This window comes from Drosophila hydei, unplaced genomic scaffold (assembly GCF_003285905.1).
Source record: "Drosophila hydei strain 15085-1641.00,03,60 unplaced genomic scaffold, DhydRS2 tig00008119-arrow-pilon, whole genome shotgun sequence".
NCBI lineage: Eukaryota > Metazoa > Arthropoda > Insecta > Diptera > Drosophilidae > Drosophila > Drosophila hydei.
Genome location: NW_022045830.1, coordinates 5,893,008 through 5,916,924, shown reverse-complemented (window position 1 = coordinate 5,916,924; position 23,917 = coordinate 5,893,008). Strand labels below are relative to the sequence as shown.

Here is a 23,917-nt window from a genome sequence, read left to right as displayed (position 1 = left end):
TATTATATATTATATGTATACCCGTTGAAATCAAACTAATTTCCGACTTTTATTAACAAAATTACATTTTTTTACTTCAATTTCGATTGGAAGTGACAGATTTAACAAGTTTGGTGTGTGTAGGCTCGCGACATGTTTGACTGATTGCTGCTTAAAGCCATTAATCCCTCATCTAGAGTATTTATGTTTAGGCAGTAAACAGACAAATATATTTGATCGCCTACAAGGAGAAAGTGTCAGAAATTTTAATTTATATTCGGCTTCTATGCTCCTTCAAATTGGCTATTTCCTGTTGCTGCAAAGCCTCCTCCGCATTGAGCAACTCGTAGTTTTTGGTACTCATATACGTCGTCAAGGTGGGCGAGAACGGGCACCTTTTCACGTCCCTTTCAAGCTGACGAAACTGTTTGAGCGCCTCTGCATAGCTTGAGGCAGCCATCAGGTCCCTGGAACTGTTCTTGAGCAGCACACCGTGAGCATCGCCACCGCTCTTGTCGTTGAGGATCCGGTAGGAGCTCATCTGCTTACAGAGTTTCATGAACTTTTGGCGATACTGAAAATTGTAATGGCGCTCCATGCTGAGTTTTACTTCCGAAAATTTCAAGTCAATGCGATGGTACCAAGAGGCCAATTTGCTATAGTCATCATGGGAAAGGTTTACCGGACGCGAACGGAACGGTGCGTTCATCAAACCTGTTTGATACTGTGGTTTGCTCGATTCTATTGAGTGACTGCTGCTGCTGGTGCTGCTCATCCTTGTTCTCTTGGTACCGATAGGTTTTGGCACTTCGGTGTTGCCCCGGGCGGCACCAATGCTGGAGTAGATCAAGTTAGCCAGATGTAGAAATTTGTGTGTCTCACACGTGGATTCCTTGTCCAGTGGCATCTCGCACAGAATTAAAGTGCGCGCGGGTCGCTTCAAATCAAACGACTCCTTGATGCAATCGGTAAGCAGAGTACTCTTACAGCGCTTGCCAGCGGAAAACGCCTTGAAAAAGTCCTTTATGTCTGTGCGTTCAGTGCAGTCAAAGATATGGTAGAGTGACAGATATATCTGGTGAGACTTTTGAATGCCATCGCTGAGTATCAACTCCACATTGATGTGATCGTCGCCAGTTCCGCGTGCACGCAGCATGGCATATTCGTTGTGCAGCCATTGGAACATTTCGCGTGTTGTCTGCATCGCTCGTGTGCTTGTCTGTTGTCTGCCTCGAGTTGAGCTTAACAGCATGTTGACCAAATCGAATTTGCGTACATCATAGTATTCCACATTGATGCCAATCAGCTGATAAGGCAGCTTGGCCAGTAACTTGTCCAAATGGGAGACCAATAGATGCGTCAGCAGCTTAATATTATGTGAGCGTCGAGGGGTCAGCCTTAGCATACAGCCGTGACGATGTTCTCGAATCATTTGGTCCAACAGGTAGGTCAGTTCGTTCCGCATGTGCCGATCGTCTTCATAGCCCACAGCGTCGAATTGCAGCTGATGATAGTATCGCGCTGTTAGCGGCTTACCCGTTTCCGCACTGTTCCGCGTTCGCAGCAGCAATGTGGTCTTATCCATGAGCTTGACATCGCTATCGATCGGTGTATTTTTGTTGCTGCTAGATAACTTGTGCATTGTGTCTGTAAGAGACACGATAACGCGATGGACCTTTTCTCCCATGTCGTTAAGAAACGGTTCTGTATTTATTTAAAATTTTTTAGAGTATATATTGCTTACGGAAAAAATTTTGATCAATGATCAAAAATTAGATTTCAAAAACGTTTTCACATATGGAGAAATATAACAAAGTTTACATGGAAATTTCGAAACAGCCATAAGCCTATTTTTCTTTAGGCAATTTGCTACGACATTATAATTTACACAAGGTTGGACAATATTAAAAAAACAGCATACGTAACATCATAATTAGTTATGGATGCTGTTGCCTATTAGGTTCCTCAATTGCTTCAATTTCATCTCGGAAGCACTCAAAGTAGCAAAAAATTGAGTGCGGTCTTTTAAAATCTGGCGGTGTGTATGTCTCAATTGCTGTTCCTGCTGCACATACGTCAACAGTTGGTCATGCAGTGATTGAAAACATTCGTTAATTTCCCGGTGGCAGTGCTCAAAATCTTTTAGTTGCAGCAGAGCATCGCTTTTGGGCAAGTTACCCGCCGTAGGCATGTTAACCTGGAACCGAAGACAGTGGATAATAATTATATCATTGATTTTTTAATCTATCTACTCACAGTCTCTATTCTGTCCTGGTTAGAGTCTTGTTGTTTGTAGGCTAAGTGCGCCAAGGAAAGCAGCTGAACATTTTTGCAATTCACCTGGCAGCCTGTGACCAGCACATGGCACATCAAAAGCATATATAGAGGCTTACTGGTGTTCGCTTCAGCCGCTTGACGTATGTACGTCGTCAATTCTGTGACTGAAAGGGCGGCCGTGAGAGGGTCATGGCTTAAATAGCACCGCAAACCACACAGAGTGCCCATGCACATCTCCTCCATAGCTACAAGCAGAATGTGAAACTTAACTTTGAAGCGAGTACCGTGCTCTTCACTTGCCACCACATATTGCACTTCCAGTGCCTCATGACCCATGGCTACAGCCGTGCGCATCCGATACTCAGTCAGTAGCCAACTCATCAGCTGTCTTATGTTACCGAAATTACATTGTGTGTCCAAGCCATTGGGACTGGCTCCTTCTACCAGATGTTTGTAATGTATAGCGCAATTTTCCAATTGCAAGGATTCCTGCTGAAGTTTCACATTGACTTGAATGATGAGCGCATCGACTAGAAACATCAAATGATAGCCACGCTCAGCAGTCAGATGCATAAGCAGACAGTCTTTTTGATCCACAAATAGAGTCTGAAGCACTGTGATTAGTTCACGCTCCTTGTGCTCCTCTATTTTTTGGGAAGAGAGCATATCAAAGCGCAGTTTCTGTGCCACAAACACTTGAGGCTTGCACGAGTTCTGGCTGCACAAGAGTCGCAAAGTTTTATCATCCAATATGCTTACTTCGCCGCCATATTGGAAAGAATCTTTTTTCACTACATCAGATGATTCTTTTTCATTTTGTGTTTGGTTAAGATAAACAATAACTCGTGTTTGCGCCATTTTTACAAAAACTTAAATAAAATTGTTAAAAACCCAATAGAAAAAGCAAACAAAATGTACAATATTTTCCTACGCAGAAAACAAAACACCGTTACTTTGACCAGAGTGACCGTGCTTTCTTTATTGAAAAATACTTAAAAATGTTATGTACATAGTATTGATGTTACTTTAAAGATCTATGTTATATGCCAAACAAGTAGTGTTAAGTGTTATACAGCTGGCAAACTACGCACACACAAGGCGCTAGTGAAAAGTTTTAATGAAAAGAGCAACAAGTTGCCATTTTTACGCAATTAAACTACTGCAATTAACAAACAAAATTCATTCTGCACACTCTTGATGTAAAGGCAAGCCTCAAAGCGATGCAGCAGCTTGCCAACAATGAAACAGCTGCTATTGCAGAAAAAACACACCGGCTGCAGCATTCATAACAAAAAACAAACGCACACATGCACATGTAAACACACCAAAACAGGCGGCGAGACTCCAGTATTTTTTATTCACACTGCAACCGCGCAGACCCGAACCTTTTTATTTGATTGAGATTTAATGAACAACTTTAGATTTAAATGGCAGCGAAGGAATCATTTCGCGAAAGACAAACGCAGGAATTGGAGGTTATAAAAGTAAGTTTCATTTACACAAAGCCTATTGAAATGTGATGAAATAAACGCCGGCTATTTCCAGTCCATATTTGGCGGCGATGTGGAAGACTTAAGGCCTCAGAGCAACGCGTCGCAGTGGAAGCCCACAGACATACGCATACTCCTAACACCTTTGCGAGATTCTTCTAATGGCCTGCCACAGGCGTATGTTTGCACCAAACTACATGTGACATGCCCATCGAAATATCCAAAGATGTAAGTTGGCTTTTGTCCTTCTATTAATGCTACTAAATTAATTTATTGATTGCTTGCAGCGCTCCGAAAATAGTGCTGGAGGAGTCTAAAGGAATATCGGATCAGCTTTTGGAGGCTCTGCTCGCCCAGCTGCAAGCCCAATCTCAGGAGCTGCTGGGTGAGGTCATGATTTACGAGCTGGCACAGACTGTTCGAGATTTTCTGCTGCAGCACAACAAACCACCGAAGGGTTCATTCTATGACGAAATGCTGCAGGCCAAGCAAAAGCGTGAACAGGAGGAAAAGGACTTGCAAAGGCAAAGGGAAACTATAGAGCGGCAAACTCTTATGGACGAGGTGGAGCGTCGCAAAGAGATATTTAAAACGGAGGCCAAGCGACGTGGTGAACCAAGACGTAGCATGAGCGAATCCAACAATCGTCATCCCAGTTCTTCGGAAAGCTCTGAAAACTCCTCGCCCTATTACCGCGGCTACACATATCCCAACAAGTGCATAGATCATCGAAATACAGAAATGCTCTCGTTTTACAAGGTGGGCCGCCAAATCCAACGTGCCTGCTGCTTGGGTAAGTATTACTACTACTTTTAACATGACTGACTTGTAACTTACCCTTGTACACTTTTAGGCCATTCGCAGCGCGGCTGCATTGCCTACACCGGCGTCGATATGCATTCTGGACAGTTGCTCTACCTAACCGAGTGGAACATCAAGTACTCGCAACTGGAGCAGCCGTGCAGTGCTAATGGCAAATGCCACTGGAGTTCTGAGTCCAAGTGTGTGGGTAACCATCGAGTGGATGAGGTGATAGTCTCCATAGAGAAACAGGTGGCAGCTCTGTCACAATTGCAACACAAGAATCTCATTCAATACGAATGTGTGCTCTGCATCAAACGCAAAGAGGGCCTACTCGTCTATCTGGTGCAAGACTTTCTATTAGGCACGAGCGTTTTTAGCATCTCCTCAACGCTAGGCTGGTGTATGGATGGGGCTCGCATGGTGGCACGTGGTGTGCTGGAAGCTTTGGTTTTCCTACACAACAAGGGAGTCTCGCATAGCCATTTGCTCGACAGCACAGTGTTTATGGACAATGCTGGCAACATACGTTGTACAGACTTCTCGCTGGTGCCCAATTTGCTGGAGCTGATTGGAGGCGTTGGCCAAAGCAGCAATCGTGGAGATTTGCCTGCTTTAGGTGCGCTCGTTGAGGCACTGTTACCCACCCATAGCTACGAAATGCGTGATTTTGTTGATAAGTGGGTCAAGTTCAAGTAAATTTAATTTGATTAGTAACATTTCAAATCATTCTAGATGCAACTCTGATCGCACTTTGTCTGCCTCTGAGCTACTGGAGCATCCCTTTCTACGTTTGTATGTGGACAATGCACAGCAACACTTGACGTTGCAACACACACAGAACCGCAGTTCAATGGTGCCCCAATCCGAGCAAGCTGTGCCCATACAACGTGGTGTGGTGCCCTTTCAAATTCCCACCTTAGCGCTGAGCCAATCTCGCCTGCGCACCGAGTTCGAGGTGCTTATGTATTTAGGCAAAGGTGCCTTTGGGGATGTGCTAAAGGTTCGCAATATACTGGACAATCGGGAATATGCCATCAAACGTATACCACTGCCCGCCCGCAGTCGTCAGTTGTACAAGAAGATGACTCGCGAGGTGGAGTTGCTGTCGCGTCTAAATCATGAAAATGTGGTGCGCTATTTTAACAGCTGGATTGAAAGCGTTAGCGATGCAGATGCGCTCGAGTTGGACAAAATGCTGGGTGGCGATTGGTCGCAGAGTCAGGAGGTGAGCACAAAGCCTGCTAAATCACCGCAGCTCGGGATGACCGTGGAAGAGGAGGAGACGGAGAGCTCGTCGAGCATGTGGAATGGTTACATGTAAATAGGTGGTCCTAAACGACATTAAGTTCTTCATAATATATGTAATATTTTGTGGCAGAGCTAACATGGATGACTCCGACTCGGATGGCATTGAGTTTGTTGACTCAAATGGCCAAGTAGCCGTTTACGACAACGACGACGATGTTAATGAAGACACCGAGAAAGATGATGCAGTGCAGCGCAAGCAAGGGAACTCACCGCGCCCACAAATGCAAGTAATGTACATCCAAATGGAGTTCTGCGAGAAGTGCACACTACGGTTAGTCCAAGCAATATATTCTTTCAAAAACTTGTATTGAACTCAATACTTTTTAGCACTGCCATCGATGATAATCTCTATGAGAACACAGATCGTTTGTGGCGCTTGTTTCGTGAGATTGCTGAGGGACTATCGCACATACATCAGCAAGGAATTATACATAGGGATCTAAAGCCGGTTAACATATTTTTAGACTCGCATGATCAAATTAAAATCGGCGATTTTGGTCTGGCTACAACGAGCTTTTTAGCGCTACAAGCGCATGGTGCGTGGACAGGTTTTAGGATGTAAGATTGTAACTAATTATGCGCTATCTTTTAGCCGAGTATCCATCGCATTCAACCGTTCAGCATGTTACCTCGACTGAGGATGGCACCGGTACGGGTAAAGTCGGCACTACGCTTTATGTGGCACCAGAGTTGACGGGCAACGCCTCCAAGTCCGTATACAATCAAAAGGTAGACATGTACACCCTAGGCGTTATATTGTTTGAAATGTGTCAGCCCCCTTTCGACACAAGCATGGAACGCGCACAAACTATAATGGCTTTAAGAAATCCGTCCATAGTCATACCAGAGAGCATGTTGCAGGATACCAAATACGAGAAGACTGTCAAGGTGAGATGTGGTTCAAAATTTGATTCAAAAACTAATTTCTTTTTATTGTCAGATGTTGCGTTGGCTGCTTAGCCATGATCCTGCACAAAGACCAACAGCCGAGGAGCTGCTTGTCTCGGACTTGGTGCCACCCGCTGAGCTTGAGGCTAATGAGCTACAGGAAATGCTGCGTCATGCCTTGGCCAATCCACAAAGCAAAGCCTATAAGAATCTTGTTGCGCGCTGTCTGCAACAGGAAAGCGACGCAGTGCTGGAGCACACCTATCATCTAAGCAGTAGTCGCGCCATGAAATCATGGAATTCGACCATTGTTATTGATGACATAGTTTCGCTCAATCCGCTCATCGAATTTGTCAAGGCTAAAGTGGTCAACGTATTTCGCAAACATGGCGCCATCGAGGTAGACTCGCCATTATTGTCACCGCTGTCTTCGCGTAATATCAATTCCAGTGCCAACAGCAATGCGGTTCATCTAATGACCCACTCTGGTTCGGTGGTGCTGTTGCCCTGCGATTTGCGTACTCAATTCGCCCGTCACGTAACCATGAATGGGGTGAATCTCATACGTCGCTACTGCGTGGATCGTGTTTATCGCGAGGAACGCGTTTTCAATTTTCATCCGAAGCAGAATTACGAATGCTGCTTCGATATCGTAACGCCTAGCACAAGTAGCCAGCTGGTGGATGCGGAGCTGCTCTCACTGGCATTCGAAATAATCAACGAGTTGCCCCGCCTCCGCGAACGAAACATTGCCATACGCATGAATCACACAAATTTGCTGCGCTCCATTCTTATATTTTGTAATGTTCCCAAGTCGCAGTATAGCGCACTCTTCGAAGGACTAATGGACTTCATTGAGGGGCGTATTTCACGTTTTCAGTTCCATTCAAGCATCACGGCGATCATGGACAAGTCTCGTACCTCGGCACAGACTTTGATGGATATGATGCTAGCAAACTTTTTGCTCACAGGTTCCAGGAGCAGCGTGGATGAATCCGCCTTAAAATCGCTGATGCGCGGCAAGGGTGAAGCTGCTTCTTTGGCACGCGGCGCTTTACGGGAACTGGAGACTGTGATTGGACTAGCTTACAGTCTAGGCGTGACGGTAAGTATTTGGCTGACAAGACGTGAATGCCATTTCATACGTTTCTCATTGCTTATCCATAGTGTCCGATAAACATCTGGGCTGGTCTTCCTATTAGCTTTGAACGTGCCAGTAGCGGTGGTATTGTTTGGCAAATGACCGCCGATCTTAAACCAAATCGTTCCGGACAACCATCGGTGCTGGCAATGGGCGAGCGCTATGATACCATGCTGCATGACTTCCAAAAACAGGCACAGAGTTTCAATGCGGCGCTGCCAACGCGTGGCGTACTCAGCGGCGCTGGACTCTCCTTTTCTTTGGATAAACTAGTTGCTGCCGTGGGCAAGGAGTATGCCAAAGATTGTCGTGCCATCGATATTGGCATTTGCGTGTGTGGCACACGACCACCGCTCAAGGATGTCACCTTCATTATGCGTCTACTCTGGTCCGTTGGCATACGATGCGGCATTGTGGAGACAGTCGGTAGTGGCGGCGATGAGGCGCAGGACTTGTCTCGCCTGGGTGCGCTGCATGTCATTTTGGTAGCAGAGAATGGTGCATTGCGTGTACGCTCCTTTTATGGACATCGCTTCCAAGAGCGCCATCTGACTCGCGCCGAACTGGTCGAGTTCATACAGAAAATGCAGCGCAGCGATGCCATCAATGGCGGAGCGGTTGGTGGAGGTCCAGACTACGCCAGTCAACTGTCCAGCATGAGCAGCAGTGGCGGTGGGAGCGGACGCGGTGATAGTGCAATCAACTTGTCAGCGTTCAATGTGACTAGTAAAAACAGCTACAGTCAGCTACCGTCTGTGCAGGTAACATTCCTTACCCATGACAAGCCCACAGCCAACTATCGAAGGCGTTTGGAAAATCAGGTGGCGCAGCAAATGAGCTCAACGTTGTCGCAGTTTATCAAAAAGGAATCGTTTGAAGTGCTGGTGGTGGAGCTGCCGCCAGCAGTGGTTAATGCCATAGTTGGTGCCATCAATCCTCGAACGCTACGCAAAAACGAGACTGAACCCGAAATGACTTTTGTGATCGAAAGGTAAGAGCCTTATAATTCAAATTCAAATCGACACTATCTACAAGAATCTTTTTATTTTTAGATTTCCAAAGCATAAACGTTATATATCTGAGATATACGATGAGATCGTGGACCATTTGAGTGATGCCAAGACACCAGTTGTGGCCTTGTACAGCATTTCCGATTCTTACTATCGAGTTATCATCTAGATGCTGTTTGTTCACTTACCGTATCCTAGCTATGTGATACTAGGACAAAAATCCAATTTATTCAAACCAAGTTACGAATAAGTTTTAAGTTAACTGATGTTGTCTGCAATAATTCAGCAATTAGATTTCTTATACGTTGGACTCAGAGGCCAATTTATACTTATTTAACAAACAATTTATTTTTTGAATATGTGAAAAAAATATTTGTTTTTTACAAAACTAGGCAAAAAAGATGGTTAAACGAATTGCAAATTGGACCTTTAACAAGATTTTTGTAATAAACATTATTTCATAGCTAAGCCTAAAAGATTTATTTAAAATAAAGTCTCTTTGGCATAAAAGCTATATTTGAGTTCCAAATGCCAATACAAATTTAAAATTGTTTAATCTTAAGTTCCCCTATGGATGCAATCATCCATTTGCAACGTACCAAATTTCTTAAACTTTACATTCAAATGTATGCTAATAAACTATTACACTTAGCTCGTATTTAAGTTGATTTGTTTAATGTACATACACGAAATTTGTAACTTAAAATATAATCGCATGTCTAACAACAGGTTAACAACATCCTAAACTGTACAACACTTCGAAGAATCCCAAGTGCCAATTTCATGCAACCTCACGAGTTGTTCTCTCCGGTTGCCTTGTTTAGACTGCGTGCAATGCCTACGGCTGGGCCCTGCAGTACTTTGCGCGAGAGCCGCATAAATCCGGAGACGGGGTCGCGACCAAAGTACTTGACTTGTATTTCCTGGTCTACCTCCAAACCTAATGCTGACGGATGCGCAATCTTTCGTTGATCCAGCTGCGAGTTGTGCAGCAATGCTGGTGGCATGCTGGGATACAATATAACCATGACCCCTGTATCGCGCAGCTCGGTGATTTTGGCAGTGTAGATTCCACCGAACTCCAAGTCCGGCACGCGTTCCTTGTGCATGTAACCATCGATCATCTCCTTTGCTTCATCTAGCGCCGATTGGGATGGTGCAAAAACCGTAAAATTGCTGTCGTCTGCAGCGGTCAAGGTGGTGCCCGTTTCCAAGTAGATGCGCTTCATGTGCAGCCCACTGGGTCCAATCAGCTGAGAGCGTTGATGTGGCTCGACAACGAGACTTTCACTAACTGGCCAGCAATCCTTGCGGTATTTGCTGAAGCAAACATAAGCAAAAAAATTAGTCAAAAGCCAGAGTCAAGACGTTGGTGCGCTTACCGTGGCTCCCTGATTGTGTCGCCCATGATATCTAGTATTTTGGATTTGGCATCTGTGGCTTTTTGCAGCGATTCCATTACCACTTTAAGCGGTATGCCAGGTATCTTTAGATCCGCTTGAATAGCAGTGAACCCTTTGCGTGTGCCCGCCACTTTCATGTCCATGTCGCCCATGTAATCCTCAATGCCCAGTATGTCGGTCAAAATGCGATAGTCCTGCAGATGCTTCGTGTCATTGTTCTCATACTTGGTAACCAATCCAATGGCCACGCCGGCGGCAGGCGCAGTGATCGGTACACCTGCATCCATAAGAGCTAGCGAGCCGCCACACACGCTGGCCATGCTGCTAGAGCCATTCGACTCCAGAACCTCCGATGTTAGGCGTACTGTGAAGGGATAGTCGTGTGGGAGCGTGGGCAGTAAGGAACGTTCAGCCAGAGCACCATGACCCAGCTCACGTCGTCCCAGTGGACCAATACGACCCACCTCGCCAGTGGCATATGGAGGGAACTCGTAGTGGAGCATAAAGTTTTTAGCCTTCAGACCGCCGCTGTCCAGTGCTGCCAATGTGTCCAGCTTCATGGCACTCTCCGGCGAGTCGAGGCTAACAGTGCAGAATACCTGCGTCTGGCCACGTTGAAATAGGGCGGAGCCATGCAACGGTTTGTACATGTCCACCTGGCAGTTTATGTTGCGCAGACTGTCGTAGTCACGACCGTCGCAGCGTCTATTGCTCTCGAAGATTAATTCACGAAAAATCGATCGGCAGGTCCTATTAAACTCCTCACCGATGGCGGCGGGATCTGTGTCTGGATAGGAGGACCACACCTTGTCAATGACATTCGCACGGACCTCGTTGACGGCGGTGTCACGCGAGATTTTATCATGATGCGCATCCTGGAAGATTTCTCGCAATCGCATCTCGCACATGCTCTTCACAGCTTGCACCAGCTCTGGCTCCGGCTCTGGCAGTTCATCTACATCACGTTTTTGACGTCCATAGGCCTTTTGGAGTCGTTCAATTTCGTGTATGATAAACTGGGCTTCACGCGTACCCTGCTTGATGGCTTTCAGCAGATCCTGCATCAAGACCACATTGCCTTTGCCCTCTAGCATGACTACCAGATTCTGTTTGGTGGCCGATACAACCAAATCTAGTTGAGACGATTGTAGTTCACGTCTTGTCGGATTAATCAGCACCTCGCCATCGGCCAGGCCAACACTGGAAAGGATTACATAGCGAATTCAAATAAGCCATATTATTTTAAGGAATTACACAACTCCTCACCGTACAGCGCCTATAGGACCATTCCAGGGTATGTCGCTCAAAGAGAGCGCCATGGATGCCGCATTGATGGCCAGCACGTCGGGTGAGTGTACAGCATCCATTGCAAGCATGTTGCACACTAATTGCGTCTCATTGCGATAATCCTTGGCAAAGAGTGGACGCAACGAACGGTCTATCAGACGCGCCGACAGTATCTCCTTCTCCGATGGTCCCAATTCTCGGCGCATAAAGTTCATCGGAATGCGCCCAGACGCCGCGTTTTTTAGTCGATAGTCAACCACCAGGGGCATGAAGCTCTGTCCAGGCGTTGGTTTCGCTTTAGCTACCGCTGTGACCATAACCGCGGTATCACCCATTTGACAAACTGCGGTGCCATTAGCAAAGCGCGCCAGCTTGCCCGAGCTGATGGACATTTTACGCCTGACGAAGGAACACGTTATGAAATTATGTTTTTGTGGAATGATTTGTACAGCGCCTTACCCATTGCTGAAGCTGACCTCCACGGAGGGCACATCGCTGTTGACGTTGCTTTGTAGGCAACGCCGGTTAATTAAACGCGCTGCAGCATTGTATTTTAAGCGATAGTTTAATAATTTTAAAGCTTTCCTCGTAAAAATCATGGCTCGAGGCGCGCGAGTTATCTAAAATTTGCCGGTTATCTCCGGCTATAACGAACCTCGTGTTACCTTCGCGTAAAAAAGTTTTGTTCATCAATAAAAGTATTTAACAAGCGTTAATATATACTAAAACATGTTTTAAAATTAAATTAGGCTTAGTAATTAATTTGTTTTGTTCATATTAATAAAAAAGATTTATTTGCTATATATTTCAAGCTATTGTGACGTCACACGATTAAAGTTTGTTCAAAGCAATCGACTGCAATTACAAATCGATAATATTCACATGTTTAGCAGAATCGGCTTCTGCTATGTTTCAAAGACTTATCGAAATGCAGCCATGTTGAGAAAACCAGTCTGTTAATATTACCAGAAGTCTGTAAGTTACACCATGTTAAATGCTGTGCCTGTTAATTAACAGCATTTGTGTTACGAACGGACGTGGGTGTATACCTCTTTTTTGCTAGCGCGGACGTATAATTTATTTAAAAAGTCTTGTTAATTAATACGCGTATGAGCCGCAACTAATTTAAATTGAACGTGTGTGCTGTGAACGCCAATTAAATCAAGTGCTTTAAATTTTTGGCATTCTGTGCTCGATCGCCGCGCTCTTGCTCTTTCGTGTGTGTCAGTGTGCGTTTGCTGCACGCAAGTAAAGTGTGCGTTTGTGTGTGCAAGTGCTTGTAAGTGTGCGTTTTGTTGGCCAAAAGCAAAAAGCAAAGAGAGCCGCTATAGCAGCAGCAGCAACAACAAAAAGAAGAAAAACCAAAATCGACAAATGCGGTCAAATTGAAAAGAAAAACAACAAATATAGTATTGGTGTCGGGCAACAACAGCACCAGCAGCAACGACAACAACAACAACAAGCAGAGCCAGAGGCAGAAGCAAAAGCAAAAGTAAAGCAAAGCAAAAGCAAACCAAAAAAACAAACGCAAAACTTGCCGAGAAAGCGTGCCGCCTGTGTCGACGTCAGCGTAGACGCCACAGCCGCTGCCGGCGGTGACGCCGTCGCGTGTGTGAAAAGCCGGAAAATTGTTTCAAAAGGCGTTGTCGTCACCAATACCCTTCCCAGCGCATTGGCTTAATTTGTTTATGCTGATCTACGGCTATTTCTAACGCTGTCGCTTTCAAAGTTGCGCCTGTTCTGCGAATTGGACGATTTACCTTATCAACGGCGCCCCCTTATCAGTCACATTCTGATTCAAAATACCAAAGCACGTACTAAAACCTAAACACAAGCTGTTGCCTCGACGGAAATAGCAACAAAATAAAGAGCGCAGCGCAAATAGACAAGGTAAAGCCTCCTAACCCAACACAACCAACAACCTTAACGCCCCCTTCCCAAATCTATGAATAAAAGAATAAGCAGAAAGAAGCGTTGCAATCGGTTGCAGCCGACTGCCCCATACACTGTTCACACTGGCATTTATATTTAAATGGACAAATGGACATGCTGAGGAGTAACTTACCAGCAGCTGAACTGCCAAATAAGTGCATTGCTTCTTGTTAAGCCTTTGAATATCTGATATTTGTCCAAAGCTCATATTCTTTAATCTCGCCTAGGCATGTATTCAAAACCTATATACTTAGTTTAAGCCTATTAACAGAGTATCAACAATCCAGCTGCACCCATTTGGCTGCCGCCTTTTAATTGTCACACCTCATTAGCTGGCAGCGCCGGCTGCATAAGTGCTTTAAAGTATTTACTGTAATTTACACGCTGTCTGTCCCGCTTTGCCCCAGCCGCGACGATGGACAACGCAATTTCATTAAGTTAATCGATGCCCCTTTGATGCTGCTGTTGCTGCTGCTGCTGCTCAGGCATTGAGTGCTTTATGGTCTGCCACAGCTACTCGCTTGCGCCATTGTCGCCTCCTGCCGCTCATGGAGAGTGAAAGCATCCGCGTCATTGTCTTGGTCATTCTTATCACTGCTGTTGTTCGTGTTATCTGCAAGGCCTTTGCAACCTCTTCTTGCCTCAAAAAAAAAAAAAAAAAAAAAAAAAAACACTAAAAAATAAATAAATAAAAATAAAAATAAAATAAAATAAAAAAACTGAAGCTCATTATGCTATGCGCACTTCCGGTCGTTGTCTGCTGTTTGTTCTCAACTTTGTCATTGTTTGTCTCTATTGCATGGGTTACTAATCGAAGTGGTGTTCATGTATATATATATATATATATATATATATATATTTGACATACTATTGATTTCGCATTAATATTTTATATATAGTGAAAGCGGTCATGAGCGCACACTCTAGTTTCTAATATGGAAGTTAAGGAGTCATATGCCGCAGTAAAAATAGAAAAAAACCTAAATTATTTTATTAATATTAACGAGTTTTTGAATATCTGATTATTTCAATTTGCCGAGCGTCTTCTGATAAAATAGTTGGAAAAGCGATAGAAAATCATTTGAATTTGGTCAGCTAGAAAAGCAGTTCATTAGTAAGTGCCTTCACTGTATGTTGCATAGACTGCGTCGGTTGATAACAGGCATTTAAATATAAATGACCCTTATAAAAAAAGATATATCATATTCATCATATTCAGTGCTTTATGTGTGCGAAATTGCTTGAACAACTCGCGCGAAGTGCTCGATATTTATGTAGTTATTTGCCATTGCGTTGTGCTGTTTTGTTATCTTCTTTGCATTTGCTCATGTTGGTGATGTTGTTGTTGTCTTTGTATTTTGTTGTATGTCATTGTAAGTGACACTGATTGCCGATTGCCAGACGGGCTGCATAATTAGGCAGCGCTTAGCATGCGCTGATAGCGTCAGCCGCTTCCGTTCCATCGCTCATCAACAGCGTTCGATGTTCCGTTTTCAATTTGAGAAGCCAACTGTGACCCGCCGTTAGCCATTGGCCAGTCAGAGTTGGCCAAGAGAGTTGACCACATGTGGTGTCGATGTTAGGACCTTCGTCATGCCTTTGTTATTGCCATTAGAAGCGGTCCTAGGCCAGAGGCAGAGTACTTTTGTGACACCATAAAAAGCATTCAAGTGCCGTAGGTTTGCGTCACAGTTTCAGGACTGGCACAAAACAAAAAGCCGAAGGAAAACATGATGTGTATATTGTCTGACTGCAAAGACAATAAACCATCAATGAGCAGGACTAGGCGAAGGACCAAACCCCAAAGCAAATAAAACTCAATCGAATATTATTATCAACAAGGACAACTACGACGACGCGCCCCACAACTGGAACCCCGAACCCATTCGCATGTTGGACTTGGACTCTAGCAATTGGGGATTGGCCACATGCTGCTCATCGTTTGCACGCGTCGTGGCGCTATTGAACTTAACGCGAACCCAGTCCTCGTTCAGTCCCATTCGCATTCTCATTCCAATTCCCGTTGCCTTTCCGATCCCTTTCCCATTACCGTTTCCAATCCCAGGCCCCGTTTTCGTCATTGGCTTTGGCTCTAATTTGGCGCGACTTTGACACTTGTTAGCCAATATGTTTTCAGCCATGTTAATGGCCAAACGGAATTGATATTAATTGCCGCACGCCCACGCACATTGGTGGTGGGCGTGGCAGCGGGCAACTGCCACGCTAAGCGCTTGTCCATTAGCCAGCCACAAAAATCGCATGAAAATCAGCTTAACTCATTTTTGCGGCAGCAACTAGAAAACCGAAAAAGAAGGCAACGGCTTATGAGCTTAGCCTCTACTGTATTGTGGTCGACTTTTCAATACCCTTCTCTTCAGCTCTGTAATTCGCTATTGTTGTCATAAAGAACGCTAATCCTTGAATGGAGCTATGATTGCAGTTACCTGAAACCCTTCGCATAAGCACCTTTTTTACACGCATTATTAGTTTTCCAGCTCTAGCTTTAACTGTGTGTGTGTGTGTGTCTTCTTTCAGTGCGTGTGGGCACATAGCCGTTGGCAGTTGCCTGGGCAGCGCGTTGTGACTTTCAATTCAATTAATCCAAGTTCTCCTACCTCGTGCAACCCCTGAGAAATTGATCTTATTACAATTTTTGTATGAACCTCTGATTGAATTGGGCATTTTTTTGATGCGACGATGATTGTCATCCCGTATCCGTATTCTGGGAACCATCATTTCTGTGCACATACATGTTCCAACAGCTGAATTCAATTAGACTTGACAACTTCCATTCGAAGTGTGAGAAAAGTTTATGCCGACACGAAGAGCAAGTAGAACTTCAAGCCACGGAGCTGTACACTAAATGCATTTTCTATAGCTTAAGGCGCTTTCAAATTTTATTGATTGATATCCACAATGCTCATTTTCTATTTCTATTAGAGACAGCAAACTGGTTTTAATCCAAGTTATGTGGAGCTTCATTAAAACAAGCTCACAATTTGGAATGACAAATTGAATTGTTCAAGGTTCACTGCTTCAAAACGTAAATTAAACTAAGATACCAAAGTAAGAGACATTTACTTACGTCTTCTACGAAAATTGAATTGATAAGTAATTACAATTTTGAAACAATCATAATTGAAATTGTTCTTCAAAGAAATGCACTTCTCCTGCACAAGTTGAAGACATAATCTTCGCATTGTGTTGTCTCAGAGTCTCTCGACTTGGCAACGGCCATAAATTGCCTTAAATTCCATTTAATCCCGCATAGTAAACATTCTGCCAACATTTGACTAGAAGACTCCAACGTTTACCAGCTGATGAATTAATATTTAAGTAGCCATCTAGTTGAGTAGTTCTCGTAAGAAGCGACTTAAGGACGCCTTGTGTTTCACTTAATTTCCTATGTTCAGCTGGCTTATTTCATGACGCCACGTCCTTGGCTACCTGCCACGTTTAGTCAGCCATCATTCTGATAAGAAATTTCAGCTAATCAAGCGGGTCTGGCGGACCGGGCTACCGGTGTGGAAGGGGCGCAGCAACCTGCCGTAATGACCTTGATAAACTTTTGCGTTTCGCTCTGTCAGTGGGCTGCTTTGCTTTCTTAGGATGTGTTGCGTCCTGTTTGGCTTACGGCCATTTTCTTTTCTTTTTTCATTGTTATTGTTCACGGTGTGTTTTTCCGAAAAAAACACTTTACATACTTTCACCTGAGAGATACTCACCTTTCCATACTCTATCTGCCTACATATACACAACGATTTTATGAATATATTTTGAGGAAATACATAAAACGCAAGTTGCCAAAAGCTAAGCTAGCACATACTTTAACATGAAGTGAAAAGTTCTTTAAATGTTTACTTAAATTTGAAAAAAAGGGAAGAAATAAAAATGTATTATATGGGTATCTAATGAATATTTGATACACACAATTTTATACACTTAATACAGGGTATGCAGGGCTTAAGTGTTTCCTTTCTGAGCTTTATTTTGGCTTGGGCCAGCCTTTTGTTATGCTGTGCTATTTTTTTTTTTGCTGCTGCTTTTCACTCAATGTTGATTAAAGACAAACCCTCGTCTTTTTGGCATGGCTTTGACTGAGTGTTATTGCCACTTTGACACGTCAACCTTTAAACCCGGACCGTTTTTACGGGTCTGTGCCTTACCTGTGCGGCGCACAAATTCAATTTCCCTGTCCTAGTTCCGACACGCAAATGCAGCCCAAAATATGTGAACGTACGCACATACACTGTGATCCATCAGCAGATGCCAGCAAATGTGGCCAAAAATTATTCAAAGTGTCATTGAAACTTTCTGTTGTGCCCGCACAAAAGACCAGGCTGATGTTAAATCATCAGCAGCTATCTCGCTGACTCTCCTCTCATTTGCCCCGACTCGGCGCGCGCTCGAAAATCAATCATTTGTGCATTGAACCCCGCCCCATTCGGCGACTGTGACAGCAGTAAATATGCATGGCCAGCGCCATGTGGCCAACACCTTGACACTGCGGCCAGCGACTTGGCAACATCAGAACACAGCACAAAAAAGCACAAAGCAATAAAGAACAAGACAACAAACATTCTACAGGCGATGTATGCAAAAAGACAGAAGAAAAAACTGGCTCATAATGCGCCTCAGGCTACAGCTAAAACTACAGCTACAGCTTCGGGCCCCGTCATCCGGGCCTTGGCAGCGCGTCCAATCGACCTGGCCTGGGGCGGCATACGTGTAGAATTCATTAACAATAAAGTGCAGCGAAGAGGCAGAGTCGGCGAGAAGGAAGCGGAAAGGGGGCGATGTGACTGCTTGGCTGCTGGGTTACCAAGAACTCACGGCAACTCCAATCCTGGGTGGTCCTTTTGACTTGGTCGCCGTCTGCTATGCGAGCAGCTGCCTTAAACGATTTTATATTGTTGCCACAATTTCGGTTAAGAGTAAAAAGGAACTGAGTTGAACAGCTCGTACATGCAGGAATACTTGACTAACCGTTTTTTATTACTTTTAGCTTAAGTGTTTAATAAATTTACTACATATATTTTATTTAATTTCTCTTATAGATATCTGCAATAAGGAGCTCAAGGTAAGCTTGCATTTTAATATAACTTAAAGAATACAAATTTATTGTATCTTTAAGGTTTCTTTGAAAGCTTAAACACACAGCTACTAATAGCCTAAAAATGTTGAATTTCCACTTCAATTTAGGTACTTAAACGCACGGCGAAGACGAATATACCCTACAGTGTAATCTGATACAGCATAAATTAATAAGCGAATCAGCTGAAAAGAAGCTTATATTATATTAAAATTGTTAGTGAATATATGAAATTTAGACAGATCTTAGACAATCGCTAGAACTAAATAAACTTCGAGCTAATAGTTGATCCATTGGGTTGGCTTTTAAAGCAAGCGATGTTCGATTCTGTTTAATCTTTGTATCTTTGTCTACGGCCCGTTAGCCATAATTTAATGCCTCTGGTTTTTATTTGGGTGTTGTTGGCAGTGGTCGTCGTGGTGCTGTTGTGCTCGCACAGTCATGAATTGATTTTTTTGGCACTTGCTTTAAAACAAACCCGCTCTGGAAAACTGACGCCTGTCGCCGATTGCCTCCCCCCGAAAAGCGAAATACGTATATCACGATTTTAGAATTTGTATATTCTATAAAAAAAAAGGGCAGCACTCTGCCTGACAGCAAGAGACAGCATGAAAAAACAACACCGAGTGCGAAAGAAAGTGAGAAGAGGAGAGACACTTGTACAAACATTTCGAGTGCTTAACTTTGTTCTGGTTTTTCTTGTTGTTATATAATTTTTTTTGTTTTTGATTTGCTTTTGTTTTTGCTTTTTGTTCTCCATAAACTTTTCCCTTTTGTCACAGCGCTGACATTTTGTCTGCTTCTTCCAGCTAGCCAGTGAGAGACAACATTTGTTTTTAACAACAGCAGCTGCAACACAATGGCTAAATGCATTTGTTGATGTTATCCGAAACTTTTACTAAGGTGATTTGCCAGCGCCTCTAAATAGTGGGCGTGTCAGTGGAAAATTGTAGTTTTTGTTAGTTTATGTTGGTGTCATTCAAACGGGAACAGTTTAAATTTACTAAACAAATAAATTTATATGCAGTAAATTGGTGGTCTAATGCAATTAGATCCAATAGCATGATATGCTAATTTACTAATATATTTATAATGAACATGATAATCCACATTCACACAATCAAGCCTTAAAGCAGAGATAAGTTCGGAAAAGGGAAACGATCGAGTAATAAAAACTATCCGAAATAATGCCAATTCCAAAACTAATTTATTTTTGACAAGTCATATGATGAACTCTTTTTCTAAGTAAGTTACGCCCTTCTTTAGGCCTAGTCCACATATTTGCATAGTTCAATAGTTAAGTAAAATATATACTTACTCAAACGACTATACCCTTTTTCTAAGCAAAAAACTGGTATTAATAAAAACTTTTCGCCTGCCACACTTGACAGCTTTTCAAACAACAAAAACTACATACATTCACACACACACAAATATATATATATGCATATATATACATATATATAAATACATATGTATATAACATATACGGATATATATACATACATATAGGGAACTTAGCGCATGGCTTGCATGCAAGGGACACAAATGTTGGGAGCTGCCTTTTAGCGTTTGCTACTGCTATTTTTACAGTCGCACTTGGCAACACACAAACTTGGCAAGTTTATGGAGCAGCCAATCTAGAAAGTTGGTCTCTCCCACGTTTGTCGCTCGTTCGCAGTTGTAGGAGACGCGAGCTGAGAACGGAGCGCATAGAGCGGCTCTTAAAGTGCGCGGCCCAATTGCCAACGACATCAGCTGACGGACACTTTGTCATTACGAGTTTCGCTTGAAATCTTTATGAGCACATAAATTTTGCCAATCGATCGTGGGACGCTCCATTTTGCCAGCTCGCCTACCTGTCTACTAAGAATGAGCGCATTTTTTCTTACCTTTCCCTTTTGTTTTTGTTTTTATTGCGTCTGACAACTTTTGACACAGTTGTCGTACATCAAATTGGGACGGCACAAAATGATTGAACATTTGCATTAAGCAAATGACAGATACAGGAATAAAATTTTTCGTTGCATGTACCTGAATTCAACGACACCTGCAATGGGATTTGAAACCCTACCGTTTTCTCGTTTGCAAATATTTGAAAGCCTTAAGTAACACAACACAAAACACGCTGCATATAGTCAATTATTGTATGTGTCTCATATAGCCATGACTTCTAATAAAGCCTATAGACGATTGTAAAGCTTCAGCGAGGAGTCGCGCCAGGTAGCTTTTAAATGTTTTATGCATGTACCTGTGCATGCGCATGGAAATTTCATATTTGATGTTTGTCTGCGCGCGTCCTGTGGCCAATTTGCAAATAGCCCAAAAAACAGCGCTGCCGTAACGGCAACGATAACGTCAACGGCTGCATCAAAACTTTGAGCAAATATTGACATTGTTTTTCGCTTTTCTTTAACATTTTCCAACCGTTTTTATTGCACGTAGGGTAAATAAAACATTTAACCGCTATGCATATGCATATGTATATACACACGCACACATACAAATGCATGCCACTGCGGCTCAGCTGAGCTCAGCTTAAGTTGAGTGACATTCCAGTTCTTACTCACCCTGAACCGTCCCCACCTGTGCCCGCACCTGCATGTGGCAGGCAACGTCGTGGTCAGCGTCGCAGCGTCATCATCAGCGACGACTGTGGTCGATGCTGCTGTTGATTTAGCTGGTGGCCTCGGTCCGCTTGCCGGCTTTTGGCTGTCTGCAGAGCTTACTTAACGACCTGGCCTGGCCTGACCAACTAAAGTGTCTTGGCCAGCCAAGGGCTCAGCCAGTGCTCGATTATATCCTCATAATATTCATTTTAATATTTAAATGCATTTATGACCGTCAGCATGAAGGTCCTAACAGTGTTTGCTTGCTTAAGCTGCCACATAATTACATTATATACCCTTCATCAACCACGAGAATTATATATATTCCTGATTAGGAAACACAACCGAATTTATATAGTTTTGCCTGTGTGTTTGAATAGGCCAAAAGGCCTGAAGCTCAAAATAATGACTGCTTGAAATCTGAATTAAATTTTGATGCAAAATCAAAGTGAAGCAGAAACTTCATGAGAAAATTAGTTCAGCTTTGACTAAACTTGAATGCAAAATGAATTGCTTTCATATTTGTATATAGTGAGAGGCTTATACAGCGAACAACTCTGACTAAGTTTCATATTTAAAATTATTTCATTAAATACATGAGAGAATTTAACTCAATTGTGAACAATGGACGTTACTTTGTCGGTTGCTATTGATACACCTTATATGAATAGCTGTTCCCAATAAAATATTGAATGCGGTTCGGAATTATTATCTTTGATATCTGCGGCAGGAACTGATATGCATAAAGAATTCATATTCGGACAACTATGCATATATAGAGTAATCCATGAATTCAAAAAAGAAATATCGAATGCTGAATGCTGAATGTGTGCCATGTGATTGCCATTTGGCATTGCAAGTGCAGTTGCAGTTGCTGTTGCAATTGATTGATAAATTCGTTAGCGGGAATATGTAAAAATAAGTAGAAAATAGAAAATGTTGCGCTTTATTCTCGTTGCTATTTGCAATTTCGATTTGTAAGGCAAATATACTCGCGCCGGACGTGCGAGCCAATTTGATATTTGCATGCAGATGTATATTGACATATGTACATACATATATATATATATATATGTATATATAAAAAATTCTATATATATTTATATAATATCGATTGATATGAGTATTACGACATTTGAATTAGCAGCAGGGCAACCTGCTGGCGCTGTCAGGGCTTTTGGCTGTGTTTGCTTTAGCTGAACTCTTATTTGTTTATGCATTACATGGCCTAATGCCGCAAAGGCTTGACCAACGTCCATTCATAAAGCTGAAAAGTCAACAACAGCGCGACCAGCAACTGCTACACCAACCAGCAGTAGCCGCGAGCAATGAGCGTTTAACGCAATTGTTAGCCTTGTGCCAGAAACCAAATAATAGTAATAATGCGAAAAAAAACCGCAAAGAAATCATGAAATGCCGAGGGAAATAAAACACGAATCAAAAATAAACGCCACGAGTTTATGAACATTTAAAAATCGCGCCGCCACTTTGTGTTGAAAATTCAATTAAAATGGCAGCATGTCGTCGCGTGCAATTAATGCAAATGGCCAGAAATAAAACTAAATCAAGTCGCAAATCGGACAAAAGCAGAATTCATACCAGGCAGCAGGTAAGGCTGTGGCGAGAGCTCATAATGCATTCGGAATGAAATGTAAACACGAAAATCAGCCAAGTTAATAAAAATATTTTTCCAATTCGCGTTGCATAAACTAGAATATTGAAATGAAATCAAATCAATTGAAAATAAGAGAGAACGAACAGCCAACGGCGAACGGCGAAAACAAACAGCCAGAAAAGTGAAAATATTTGCACAATGCTGTAAGAGCTGTAAATACACGCCATAAACAAATGCAATAAATCGGCAAAATACAATTATTATGCAAAGTCTTCAACAATACGACAACGGCGGGCTGCAAAACAATATTAAATGGCAAAAGTAAAGAAATGAAAAGTAGGTAAGTGGAGACGAACGCGTGTCGAATAGTATTTGAAAACGAGTTATTGACAAGACAACGCTTAGACGCTTTTAAATACAATGATTAAGTTAATGTTTATGCCTTGTTATTGCTGTCGTTGTCCAAATGACGTCACAGTGACGTCAAAGCGATCCGCTGTTATTTATAGCAGGTGCTACCCGAGGCAACCGAACGCCGATTCGATCCGATCCAAACAGAGGCCCGTGGCCTCCGAGGTGGGGCGAGCGGCCAGCAGTGAAAGGCAAAAGCCAAATTAAAACATACACACTGTGTCAATAAAACATCGTCATAGTATTTAAATGAGGTTTGACAGCCACACACACACACAAACACATAAGTGCGCTAATGCGTATTTATATATGTGTACTCGTGTGTGTGTGTGTGTGTGTGTACTCATATATTATTATAAATAAATACTTGTATTGATACAGGTGGCCTTACTCAGGCCAAGCAATTCGTATATCTTTTGGCCGGGTCAAATGCGGGCCAGCCTTGGCGCAATGCGGGTCCACTTCGTTGTTGTCGTCGTCATTGTTGTTGCTGTTGCTGTTGCTGTTGCTGTTGTAGCTGCTGCTTGTTTTATACTCCACACTAGACACATTGAATGGGCACTTTCCATCGTTTGATCGATTTGACATAAGCATATGGAAGGTGCGGTCCGATTCTTGATAGCCCTGTGAACTTTGCAAAAAAGCGATTAGAAACGTGAGCTATTATTAGT

General features: G+C 43.0%; 5 protein-coding genes across 5 annotated transcripts in view; 2 read left to right on the top strand and 3 right to left on the bottom strand.

Annotated features, from left to right (window-relative positions):
• Positions 1–62: 62 nt before the first annotated feature.
• LOC111597909 lies at positions 63–1,771 on the bottom strand. Its single transcript, XM_023312849.2, has one exon. The coding sequence runs from the start codon at positions 1,664–1,666 to the stop codon at positions 251–253; it is 1,416 nt and encodes a 471-aa protein (XP_023168617.2). The 5' UTR covers positions 1,667–1,771; the 3' UTR covers positions 63–250.
• A 75-nt stretch (positions 1,772–1,846) lies between these two features.
• On the bottom strand, positions 1,847–3,233 carry LOC111597910. Its single transcript, XM_023312850.2, has 2 exons — positions 2,236–3,233; positions 1,847–2,176 (listed from the first exon to the last, which is right to left on the bottom strand). Exons 1-2 carry the CDS (start codon positions 3,112–3,114, stop codon positions 1,913–1,915), a joined length of 1,143 nt encoding a protein of 380 aa, XP_023168618.2. The 5' UTR covers positions 3,115–3,233; the 3' UTR covers positions 1,847–1,912.
• Positions 3,234–3,326: 93 nt separating this feature from the next.
• LOC111597889 (eIF-2-alpha kinase GCN2) lies at positions 3,327–9,066 on the top strand. The gene is made up of 11 exons (XM_023312825.2): positions 3,327–3,740; positions 3,802–3,974; positions 4,034–4,539; positions 4,600–5,227; positions 5,283–5,867; positions 5,929–6,129; positions 6,186–6,394; positions 6,451–6,746; positions 6,799–7,851; positions 7,914–8,878; positions 8,940–9,066. The coding sequence occupies exons 1-11, from the start codon at positions 3,684–3,686 to the stop codon at positions 9,064–9,066; spliced, it is 4,800 nt and encodes a 1,599-aa protein (XP_023168593.1). The 5' UTR covers positions 3,327–3,683.
• Positions 9,067–9,420: 354 nt separating this feature from the next.
• Positions 9,421–12,311, bottom strand: LOC111597890 (polyribonucleotide nucleotidyltransferase 1, mitochondrial). The gene is made up of 4 exons (XM_023312826.2): positions 12,047–12,311; positions 11,567–11,986; positions 10,280–11,500; positions 9,421–10,217 (listed from the first exon to the last, which is right to left on the bottom strand). The coding sequence occupies exons 1-4, from the start codon at positions 12,184–12,186 to the stop codon at positions 9,689–9,691; spliced, it is 2,310 nt and encodes a 769-aa protein (XP_023168594.2). The 5' UTR covers positions 12,187–12,311; the 3' UTR covers positions 9,421–9,688.
• Positions 12,312–13,055: 744 nt separating this feature from the next.
• Positions 13,056–23,917, top strand: part of LOC111597155 (G protein-coupled receptor kinase 2) — a 59,088-nt gene continuing 48,226 nt past the window's right edge. Inside the window, exons 1-2 of the mRNA XM_030224825.1 lie at positions 13,056–13,477; positions 18,577–18,599. The gene's annotated coding sequence lies outside the window, so the exon portion shown is untranslated. The remainder of the gene's footprint in view (positions 13,478–18,576; positions 18,600–23,917) is intronic.

Coding starts and splice junctions, on each gene's coding strand:
- LOC111597909 (XM_023312849.2), bottom strand. CDS start 1,666: ATGGGAGAAAAGGTCCATCGCGTTATCGTGTCTCTTACAGACACAATG.
- LOC111597910 (XM_023312850.2), bottom strand. CDS start 3,114: ATGGCGCAAACACGAGTTATTGTTTATCTTAACCAAACACAAAATGAA. Junction 2,177..2,235: donor ACCAGGACAGAATAGAGACT/GTGAGTAGATAG, acceptor CTTCGGTTCCAG/GTTAACATGCCTACGGCGGG.
- LOC111597889 (XM_023312825.2), top strand. CDS start 3,684: ATGGCAGCGAAGGAATCATTTCGCGAAAGACAAACGCAGGAATTGGAG. Junction 7,852..7,913: donor CTTACAGTCTAGGCGTGACG/GTAAGTATTTGG, acceptor GCTTATCCATAG/TGTCCGATAAACATCTGGGC. Junction 8,879..8,939: donor ATGACTTTTGTGATCGAAAG/GTAAGAGCCTTA, acceptor TTTTATTTTTAG/ATTTCCAAAGCATAAACGTT.
- LOC111597890 (XM_023312826.2), bottom strand. CDS start 12,186: ATGATTTTTACGAGGAAAGCTTTAAAATTATTAAACTATCGCTTAAAA. Junction 11,987..12,046: donor GAGGTCAGCTTCAGCAATGG/GTAAGGCGCTGT, acceptor TTCCTTCGTCAG/GCGTAAAATGTCCATCAGCT. Junction 10,218..10,279: donor GACACAATCAGGGAGCCACG/GTAAGCGCACCA, acceptor TGTTTGCTTCAG/CAAATACCGCAAGGATTGCT.